The 11,772-nt window shown below is 37.1% G+C and overlaps 1 protein-coding gene across 3 annotated transcripts in view; it reads right to left on the minus strand.

The window, feature by feature from the left end:
• zmp:0000000991 (mucin-2) overlaps positions 1-11,016 on the minus strand; it is a 52,242-nt gene extending 41,226 nt beyond the window's left edge. The window contains exons 1-3 of one of the 3 annotated variants that reach the window (XM_061922095.1): positions 10,671-11,016; positions 6,020-6,096; positions 3,249-3,402 (exon numbers count right to left, since the gene is read on the minus strand). In XM_061922095.1, the coding sequence (XP_061778079.1) occupies positions 3,249-3,402; positions 6,020-6,096; positions 10,671-10,750 (311 nt within the window). In that variant the 5' untranslated portion in view covers positions 10,751-11,016. Of the gene's footprint in view, positions 1-3,248; positions 3,403-6,019; positions 6,097-10,670 lie in introns of those variants that run through there. The other 2 variants (XM_061922096.1, XM_061922097.1) reach the window with 2 other exon arrangements.
• Positions 11,017-11,772: the final 756 nt, after the last annotated feature.

Raw genomic sequence — 11,772 nt, forward strand, 5'->3', positions numbered from 1 at the left:
GCGGATAGGTTGATTGGCAACACTAAATGGTCCTTAGTGTGTGAATGTGAGTGGGAATGTTGTCTATCTGTGTTGGCCCGCGATGAGCTGGCGACTTGTCCAGGGTGTACGCCGCCTTCCGCCTGATTGTAGCTGAGATAGGCAACAGCGCCCAACGCAACCCCAAAATGGATGGATGGATGGATAATAACTAGATGAATAGGAATAGAACTTATATGAAACCCATTGAGATCAAGATCTCTTTCACAAGGTTGACCTGGCCAAGAGGTCAACAGCACATGTCACAGAGCAGTTTCAAAAAAGTAATACGTCAAGACATAAATTTTAAAATACATAAAAGAGAACTGTACAACAATAAAGATTTACACCTTTTAAAAACACAGGCACTGTGCAAACGTCTCTCGCTTTCTGTAGAAATTGTGTGTGAATGCTCCATTGCTGAAGCTGAACTGAAATAGATAGATAGAAAGTACTTTATTGATTCCTTCAGGAAAATAAAAATACTGATGGAATGTAGAATGAATGTAAGAATAGTTCAAATGTAAAAATGGATTGAATGTTGAAATGGTTTAAATGGAGGAATTGGTTAATTCAATGAAAGGTTTGAATGTTGATCAGCTGATCCTGAACTGATATGCTAATGGGCTGTAGAAATGGTTTGAAGGTTAAAATAGTCCAAAAGTTAAAAATGATTTTGAATGGTGAAGAGCAGAAGATGTACGGAAATTTAGTCTGAATCTTTAAATGCTATCTGTTGGTAGAGCGAAATGGGTTAGCATACTTCAAAGCAGGTACAAAGTAACAGAGTATATCATTATTAGCTCAAAAGGGACAAGCGGTAGAAAGTGGATGGATGGATGGATAGCTCTAAATGTACAAAAAAAAGGCTAAAATGCTGGTATACAAAGTTAGCACACTAACTCTGGGAACAGCTAGCATACTTCTAGGATGGTGACAAGTAACCAAATTCATATTATTTGATTGAAAAGTACACAGTCAGCTTAAATGCAAGCAACAAAATGTTGGCATACTGACCACCTATGATTATTATCTTAAAACACATAAAAGTAGCTAAAATTCTAACATATAACGTTAGTGTGCTATGTTATAATGCTAACATTATTATGCTAACAGGTGAAGGGCGAGCAAATCTTTAAGATGGCACCAAAAAATGGAAGCCATGAAGATAAGGTTAAAACGTATGAAATTAGCTGAAATGCTAGCATAAAACATTAGCATCCTAAAATTAGAATGGTGAAAGGGGAACAGCTAACAAACATACTTCTAAGGTGGCATCAAGTAACGAAAACCATGAACATTTAATTAAAAAGTATGAAATTAGCTAAAATGCTAATATAACACTTTAGTATGCTAACATTAACATGCTAACAGGGGAACAGCTATGATGCTTTTAAGAAGGCGCCAAGAGACAAAATCCATGATTATTAGGGTAAAAAGCATAAAATTAGCTAAAATCCTAGCATAAATCGTTGGCATGCTAATATTAATAATATTAATAATAATGGATTAGATTTTATATCACGCTTTGCTATTATCAGATATGATAATATTAGCATGGTAACAGTGGAATAGCTAGCATACTTCTAAAATGGCGCCGTGTAACTCAATTCCTAATTATTAGATTAAAAGGCACAAAATGTGTTAAAATGCTAGCATAAAATGTTACCATGCCAATGTTACCATGTTTACATTGACATGCTAACAGGGAAACAGCTAGCATAATTCTAAAATGGTGCCAAGTAACAAAATCCATGATTATTAGGGTAAAAAGTATACAGGGAACATTAATTTTTTGAATTGGTTGAAAAATGCGGAAATTGTGGGAGGTTAAAAAAAATTGCCATTACATTTTCAATGGCGAAAATGTCTGGGAAAACTGGGAATTTTGGGAAATTTGGGAATTTTTCTAAATATGTTGAAGAAGTCCCAACACTTCCTGTATGGGCTGAACATTTTGAAGTTGGAATGGAATAAATGGGATCAACAGGGATGAAGTTATGCTGATCCAAAAAATGGCGGAATAGGAATAATAATAATAATAAATTGATGATGAAAAATGGTGTAGCCTTACATAATAATAACTAACAATGTCCGAAATTCAATCACCTGAAATATGATTAGCAGCAAAAGTGGACAGCTGTCAGCGTTGTGGCTCGGAGGCAACAACAAGTAAGTTTGCTCGATGGTTAGCCCACTAACGAGATTGTTTCGGTGCTCCTGGTTGTCTCTCCATCCTGCAAGTCAGTGCGGCCTTTCGGCAAGAGTTTAAATTTTTGTTGATATTTCATCTAAAAACCACAGAAGTAATATTTTGACATGAAAATAATGTTTAAAAAGGTGGACTTCCGCGTTTTTGTGGACATTTCACAAGCCTGTACACTAGCATAGTAATAAAAAAGGGATTATCTAACATTTGAAGGGACGGGACACATTACAATATGGCTACCTAAAAAATGCATACAGTAGAACATCGATTTACGAACCCTTTATTGTACAAACCACAGATCGAATAAAAATGTGCTTTGTGGTGTACGAATGTTTCTACCACCGATTGTGTGCCTTGCTGCGCAGCGGTTTTAGGTGGGGTGGTTGATCTCCAGTGTTCATTCAGTCAGCCCAGCACAGCTGTCGCCAACTACTTGTTGTATTTTCTGTCCTTTGTAAGTGTTTTTTAGCCTCTTTTACAGCCTTTTTCTAGTTTAGTTAGCTCAGTATTAGTCAAAATAAAGCAATGGACAACGATGTATCGTTTGAAACATTCAGGAAGTATCCACAGCGTTTTTGGCACTGCCTTCCCCCACCCTTCTGCTGCACGCCAAGAATATTAAACGACAAGGCACGGTGAATTTTATTTCTTATTCACAATCATCGAAACGACCTGGCTGTAAAAATTAGAGTTTTGTGATTTCAAAATGTGAGTGCACCATAGGGCTATACATGTTTGCATTGTTTCTTATGGAAAAAATTGCTTCAGAATATGAACTTTTCTAGTCACAAACCCTCTTCAAGAACCAATAAAGATCATAAATTGAGGTTCCACTGTAATATCTCATACTGATGAACTCATTGGCCAAGATACGCATGACATCCGGTAGTCTTTGCATACTGTTTCTGTGCACTTACAACCAAAATCCATTATTTTTTTTACAGTGCTGACTGACCTACTGACACACAACCATGCAGAATGATGTAAGGATGTGTGTATGACAAAAACATTTTATGCTTACCCATGTAGACACACGTCTTTCTTCCTCTTGAGTCTGAGCTCGGATTTGTTCAGGTCCAGGTTGTTAGGGAGTCCTAACAGGACACAGGGTTTATATCTGGGTCCACTGCTGTGGTCCACCACTTGTCTTTGTCGGTCTGCAGTAATTACTTGTGCTGTAATGGAATCAGATTAATTGCTTGGTTTAATTGAACTATTGATGACAAAATCCACTGCTCAAAAGAATAAAAAGGCAATGCAACCCTGTTTCCTTCTTTTTTTTCTGGTTGAGCACTGACTAGTTGTTCTAATAAGGCAAATAACTGCATATGTAGCACCAGTGGCGTGTTTATAATGTGGCCTGGGGTGGAATAGTGCCATCCCAAGAATCCAATAGGCCACCCCATTTACAGGTGGAATGATTTGTAGCGTTCAAACATCGAAGGAAAGCATCAGGCGCACACATATTCTGCGGTTGGTGGTCAAGGCTGCCTTAATGCAAAGGCTTACATAGGCTGAATCCCAGGGGCCCAAACCAATCAAGGGCCCCCAATTTTGATGGCGGAATGCAATAATTGGTGTTGATAACTGTTAACCACAAACAGCTCAGCCTCGTCTAGCGATTACGCACTTTTCTTGCAATAAGATTCACTCCATACTTGGGGGTGGTAAGCTACTTTAGTAGTTACAGCTCCCCCACGGGTAGACTGGCTGTTTTATGGGTGTAGCCCCTGAAAGAAAATCTATTCCAACGCTGGCCGGACTGATAAAATCATTGCATAAGAAATTAAAAATAAGACAACTTAAAAATATTTTTTCCTTTGTTTTATCATGGCCAAAAATAGAACAAGCACATTCATAAAATGTATATATCACACCCAATGCTCTTGCCAAAACACTTAAAATTAGTTAAACATTCTGGGTAAAAAATAGGTGAATGACCAAATGCATTCAGATTTTTTCTCAGTGTTTTTTACAAAGCAATTAAACTTTAAGCACTTCCTGTTCAGCTATGTCATGTTGGCAGTTCACCATTAAAGACGTGTTTGGAAAATCAATGGAGCGTTTCCTCAAACTGCCACATTGGTAAAATCCACAACTGCCGCAATTTAGCATCATTTAAATATTACAATTATAGTATTATCAAAACAAGTGTCAAAAAATTACACCATGATATTTGAATTATAGGTAACATAACTGGCAAAAAATAAAAACTAAGCAAAAAATAAAATAGAACAAACACATGTAAAAACACACATTTTTACAATGGAGTTCAGTGTGCACATCATGCTGTCAACCAATTGCAACTGCACGGAACTCTAACTACAAAAATGATGGTCAAGCTGAATTAAGTCTTTGCATCTTACCGTTTCGTTATTCTATTCGTTGAGTGGATAATTTACAGTAAATTAAGGTAATGGTGTGTCGCTACAGCATTAGTCTGCTACCAGCCACAACAGGAGCAGCTGATTGCTTGCACCTGCGCTGCTTGAAGTAGCGGCAGCCAATCCACATGGCGCTCAAAGTCAGCTGACATGTCATCTTAAAACAGTGAGATGTGTAAAGTGCGTTACACCTGAATTGCTATTGGGATAGCTCATGTTAATTTGGAACAATTTCTCTTTGTGGATCATTAAAGTTTGTCTAAGTCTAAGTCACATTGAACACATTTAGAACAGCGGTTTCTTTCATTAAAACCTGCAGGTCATTTTTATACTTAGCAAACTCAACCTGCGGGCCGCAGGCTGGATTAAACCTGTTCGCGGGCCGTACGTTTGACACCCTTAGGATTATACAGTACATTGCATGGCAGATTTGAAATGTGGACTCGTCAGACCACAGAACACTTTTCCACTTTGCATCAGTCAATCTTAGATGATCTTGGGCCCAGAGAGACCGGCGGCGTTTCTGGATGTTGTTGATAAATGGCTTTCGCTTTGTACAGTAGAGCTTTAACTTGCACTTACAGATGTAGCGACAAACTGTATTTAGTGACAGTGGTTTTCTGAAGTGTTCCTGAGCCCATGTAGTGACATCCTTTAGAGATTGATGTCGGCTTTTGATACAGTGCCGTCTGAGGAATCGAAGGTCACGGTCATTCAATGTTGGTTTCCGGCCATGCCGCTTACGTGTAGTTATTTCTCCAGATTCTCTGAACCTTTTGATGATATTATGGAACGTAGATGTTGAAATCCCTACATTTCTTGCAATTGCACTTTGAGAAACGTTGTTCTTAAACTGTTTGACTATTTGCTCACGCAGTTGTGGACAAAGGGGAGTACCTCGTCCCATCCTTTCTTGTGAAAGACAGAGCATTTTTTGTGAAGATGTTTTTATACCCAATCATGGCACTTACCTGTTCCCAATTAGCCTGCACACCTGTGGGATGTTCCAAATAACTGTTTGATGAGCATTCCTCAACTTTATCAGTATTTATTGCCAACTTTCCCAACTTCTTTGTCACCTGTTGCTGGCATAAAATTCTAAAGTTAATAATTATTTGCAAAAAATAAAAACGTTTATCAGTTTGAACATCAAATATGTTGTCTTTGAAGCATATTCAACTGAAAATGGGTTGAAAATGATTTGCAAATCATTGTATTCCGTTTATATGTATATCTAATACAATTTCCCAACGCATATGGAAACGGGGTTTGTACATGGTATGATTGATACATTTTAGATATTTATTAATCGACAGGCATTCACATTTTTTTGTGGCTAAACAGCGTTTATCCTTGTGTGAAAACAGTCTTAAATGGTGGTGGCAGGAATCAGAAGTGTGTGATTTACCTGAGGATGTTCCCTCCTGTGTGATTGCTCGGCGGCAACAGAGCTGTAGACGTACATTTTCAAGCCCATTCTCCGATCTGCAAAGTCAAATAAATGTAAATATTCTATCAATTGTTTATTAATGTTTGTAATAAATAATGAGAAGTTTTGCAGTATGCAGTATTGCATGGCTGGAAGTTGTGATGGTTGATATGACTTTTACCGCTAATGTTGTTCTGCCTCAAAAATACCTGTGCTGTATCAGCTTCTTTTACATGTAGTTAGTAAAACTGATAAGCGGCAGTGATATCATCCATATCACGCCACACTTTCTTTGCACAACGCAAGCACAGCTTACACACCCACAAAAATCGCTGCTAACGCATGCATATGATGGATCTAAGTGTGCATGACAACACAACAATGATAAGGAATTAATACAAAGACGAACTTGCAGGGAACAATTGGTCCTTAAACACACCAACACAGAAAGATAGTCTTTTTTTTATTTTTTTACAGCTGTTCCTGTGAGGACATGAAACAGAAAGCCAGCAGCCAGGGGTCAGATGAACGTTCAAAGAAATTATAGCTGCTCATTAACCTCTCTTGTTACAATATTATCATGCCATGCTGCTCATATACGACTGGCATGACCTGATAGGACTTGAGGAACATCACCATGCAGGTTTAGTGCCAAGCTGTCAACACACCTTTCATGTATATGTTCTGGATTCTGACGTTTCTGCAGGACATTTGAAGCAATCAAAACACATGACAAAAAACGTTCGGGCTTAACAAACCAGCAATGAGCCCAAAACAGTGGGCTATATCGGGTTTACAGTATATATATTTGTGTTTCAAGTGGCAATAAATCAAATTATTTTATAGTTTTACTCATAATCAACTCATTTCTAATTTGGATTTTTCTGTGCAACTAAAGCACATGATGAAGCACACATGATGTTAATTTGTGCCAACATTTCAGGTTTTTATGGTTACATTACACATTTTCTCTCTATATTTTTTGCTAGACGGTATTATTCCTCCATTTTTGCTTACTTTTTTTTGGGCGCTGCATGCTGATAAAATAATTAAACATGGGTTATAAACTTTAGACCACTGCAACATATCTTTACAATATTTGTACCTTTTAAGATACATATATTTTGTTTACACACCAACTGTGTTTAAAGTTAACTATGTTGAAAAAAGTTAATATATTCCTTTACCGTTTTTAGCAATCCAAACCACACACACAAATGCCCCAACACCACAAACCTGGTTCTGTCAAAGGACACATTTTTGGATTAAAAAAAAAAAATAATCCGCAGTTACGATAAAGGAGCATGTACAGGCAAAATAAATTGCGCGATTAATCTGCGTATATAGAAGATTAATGCAACATTTTCTTTTTTTAGCTCAATCACGAATTACCTAATTTTTTTGACAGTCCTATTTAATAAAACATAGGCAGCAGGAAAATGCTGAAAACGACAAATTCTGCACTCGCATCAATAAAAGCTGGAGGATCAAAAACAAATGCAAAAATGCCCCAAACAACAAAAAGCATACGCAAACCTCTCAACCCAAACAACTGAAGGAGATAAATGCTGCAAGTTCGCTGAATAAAATAGAAGTTAGCGAGGCTATCAGGAAGGTTGCCAGGCCCCGAGAAGTACACGTTACAAATTCATGAACCCGAATGACACTTTTGTTATTGTGACAGAGATATATGGTAAGAAATATTGCACGATGATCTAAAACAGTGGTTTTTAAACTTTTTTCACCACATACCACCTCAGAAAACACTTGGCTCTCCAAGTACCACCTTAAAGACCAACATTAAAAAAAAGTAGCGTAGTAAGTGTAAGTATTCATTTAAAAACAAGGGAGAGGTTTTATTTACCAAGTATATTAAACATGTTTGGCAACTGTAACTTTACACACAATGCACAAACATCATCAACGATGATACTCACACATAGTACATATTTACAGACTTCTTTGGTGTGCCACTAGATAAAACCACAGTCTAGAAGTTACATGTGATTAAATAGTTTACATAATATGAATGACGATTATTGCTTGGGCTATGCGATCAGAGGTATATAGTACAGTATATTCCTGATTGTTCACTGTTTTTTTGTTGTTGACCAAAACATACAAACCCTGTTTCCATATGAGTTGGGAAATTGTGTTAGATGTAAAAATAAACGGAATACAATGATTTGCAAATAATTTCAAACCCATATTCAGTTGAATATGCTACAAAGACAACATATTTGATGTTAAAACTGATAAAAAATTTTTTTTACAAATAATCATTAACTTTAGAATTTGATGCCAGCAACAAGTGACAAAGAAGTTGGGAAAGGTGGCAATAAATAGTGATGAAGTTGAGGAATGCTCATCAAACACTAATTTGGAACATCCCACAGGTGTGCAGGCTAATTGGGAACAGGTGGGTGCCATGATTGGGTATAAAAGCAGGTTCCATGAAATGTTAAGTAATTCACAAACAAGGCTGGGGCGAGGGCAGTAACAACAGTTGGTCGCTACATCTGTAAGTGCAAGTTAAAATTCTACTATGCAAAGCGGAAGCCATTTATCAACAACACACAGGAACGCCACAGGCTTCGCTGGGCCCGAGCTCATTTAAGATGGACTGATGCAAAGTGGAAAAGTGTTCTGTGGTCTGACGAGTCCACATTTCAAATTTTATTTGGAAACTGCGGACGTGGTGTCCTCTGGAACAAAGAGGAAAATAACCATCCGGATTGTTATAGGCGCAAAGTTCAAAAGCCAGCATCTGTGATGGTATGGGGGTGCATTAGTGCCCAAGGCATGGGTAACTTACACATCTGTGAAGGCACCATTAATGTTGAATGGTCCATACATATGTTGTCATCCAAGCAACATTATCATGGACGCCACTGCTTATTTCAGCAAAACAATGCCAAGCCAAGTGTTACAACAGAGTGGCTTCGTAGTAAAAGAGTGGGGGTACTTTTCTGGCCCGCCTGCAGTTCAGACATGTCTCCCATCGAAAATGTGTGGGGCATTATGAAGCGTAAAATATGACAGCAAGACCCCGGACTGTTGAACAACTTAAGCTGTACATCAAGCAAGAATGGTAAATAATTCCACTTTCAAAGCTTCAACAATTAGTTTCCTCAGTTCCCAAACATTTATTGAGTGTTGTTAAAAGAAAATGTGATGTAACACAGTAGTGAACATGCCCTTTCCCAACTACTTTGGCACGTGTTGCAGCCATGAAAGTCTAAGTTAATTATTATTTGCAAAAAAAAAAAGCAAAGTTTATGAGTTTGAACATCAAATATCTTGTTTTTGTAGTGCATTCAATTGAATATGGGTTGAAAAGGATTTGCAAATCATTTATATTCCATTTATATTTACATCTAACATAATTTCCCAACTCATGTGGAAACGGGGTTTGTAAAAAAGGACTACTACAAGGAGGCATGCACATTATCAGGAATGTGCAAACCATGTCATCGTTTGTTTTGATGGCTTCCAGACTGATGACAAATTGTTATCTTTGACAGGCTCGTTAGGCTGAAACATTGTGTTTGTGAGGTATGTCGGCTCATGACTTGAGGTCCGCTTGTGGGTGTGTGCTGCTTTTGGCTACTAAGACTTACATAACCACAATGATCCCGCCTGAACTAAAAGTGTGGGTGTGTACACAACACGGACAAACACGTAACTGAGATGTTCCCGCAACTGCATATGAATTACACCCTAAATGTCTTGCATCCAAATGGATCTTAATGCCATTGCCATGAGTGAAATGGGCCACACCAGACTTGTTTTTTAAACAGCCACACCCTTACTTTGTCACACTTAAAGCAAACTTTAAATCTTCCAGCCTGTAAATAGGTTTGATTCCTATGTATGCAGCCTGTGTATCCGAGGTGATAGCTCTGTTACACATCTGAAAGTGCATGGAGTGATACCTACACTACAACAACAACAATAACAAATTAAACTTAAATCAATCACTGCTTACTGTTTGACAAACTCATTATGTAATTCACTGATACGTTCTTTACATTTTGAAAAATTCAAGGAACATGGTTGTCATATCAGCACACGAGAAACGTGAGAGATTTTCAATATTCTATTCAAAACAATGTAAATGAAACAAAATGCAATAAAAACGGACCTTTTAAGTTTACGAAAAACAATTGACCCTAAAAGGGATAAGTGGTAGAAATTGAAGGATGGATGGAATTTGCAAAAAATACTATTGCCTTTTTTTAACATCACTCGCCAAATACAATTTCAATTCCTTGTTAGTTGACCTGCAACAAACTGTACTTGATAAATAGATTTCCAGTTTCCACGCCGAATTGCTTAAAATGACCATTTCCATTATGTCGAGGCATTTTTACAAAATCTACTGAATATCTTCGAGCTCCATGGATCGGTTGAACATTCAAACACGATGTTGTTGAACCCAATTTAGCACCACGAAACGCTAGGTCCTCAACAAGGAAACAGTACAACATGAAAAGACATGAACAATAACATGAGTAAAATCAAGTGTTGGAATGTGTTTATATGATAATAAAACAACAGACATACGTGCTAGAAAGTAATGTGTATGATAATAAAAATAGGTGTTGGCTAGAATATATTTTGGACCCACCTTGTAGTTGTAACTTGTGCTTCCCGGAGTGTTTCTCCTCCAACTGTCAGCTCGAAATGTCTTGTGTCACTTGTTGACATTCTACTTGAACCGGTTGCAGTCCTCTTTGCGATCCAGATTGGCGTGACGGCACATCTTCAATACACCAGAGTGGAATTCACAACTACAGTGTGAACACAAAGCGTATCTGTCAATGCAAAGAGCCCAACTGGTCAAAGTTAGTAAAGTTAGCACTTGCTGGCCAAGTCGGGGTGGGCGAAACCGCAGCTAGTGGTGTCGACCTGATACCAAGTAAATCCAGGTGCTAATGCTGATACTTGTGACTTAAATATTTTAAATATCATTGAATGATTTTGGGACTTTGGTCGGTGGTGTCGGGGCGGTGGCCGCGGCGGAAATGACCAAGAAGAACGCGGAGTTGGAATATAATTACAACACTTTATGTACATATTTATGTACATATTTATATATTTATATAATATGTAACTACAAGCTCAATTCACAGACAGAGTCCCATTGCTTTTACGAGCGGTCGAGCGAGTCAAAAGCCGGAAAAAAAATAAATAAATAAATAATTTTTTTTTTTTGCGGTGGCTGTAATTCTTTCGTGTCGGGCCGGCATCAAATAAATAATATGGGAAACCCTTATATATATATATATATATATATATATATATATATATATATATATATATATATATATATATATATATATATATATATATATATATATATATATATATATATATATATATATATATATATATATATATATATATATATATATATATATATATATATATATATATATATATATATATATATATATATATATATATATATATATATATATATATATATATATATATATATATATATATATATATATATGTATATATATATATATATATATGGGCTTCACGGTGGCAGAGGGGTTAGTGCGTCTGCCTCACAATACAAAGCTCCTGCAGTCCTGGGTTCAAATCCAGGCTCGGGATCTTTCTGTGTGGATTTTGCATGTTCTCCCCGTGAATGCGTGGGTTCCCTCCGGGTACTCCGGCTTCCTCCCACTTCCAAAGACATGCACCTGGGGATAGGTTGA

Source organism: Nerophis ophidion, linkage group LG15 (assembly GCF_033978795.1).
Source record: "Nerophis ophidion isolate RoL-2023_Sa linkage group LG15, RoL_Noph_v1.0, whole genome shotgun sequence".
Taxonomy (NCBI): domain Eukaryota; kingdom Metazoa; phylum Chordata; class Actinopteri; order Syngnathiformes; family Syngnathidae; genus Nerophis; species Nerophis ophidion.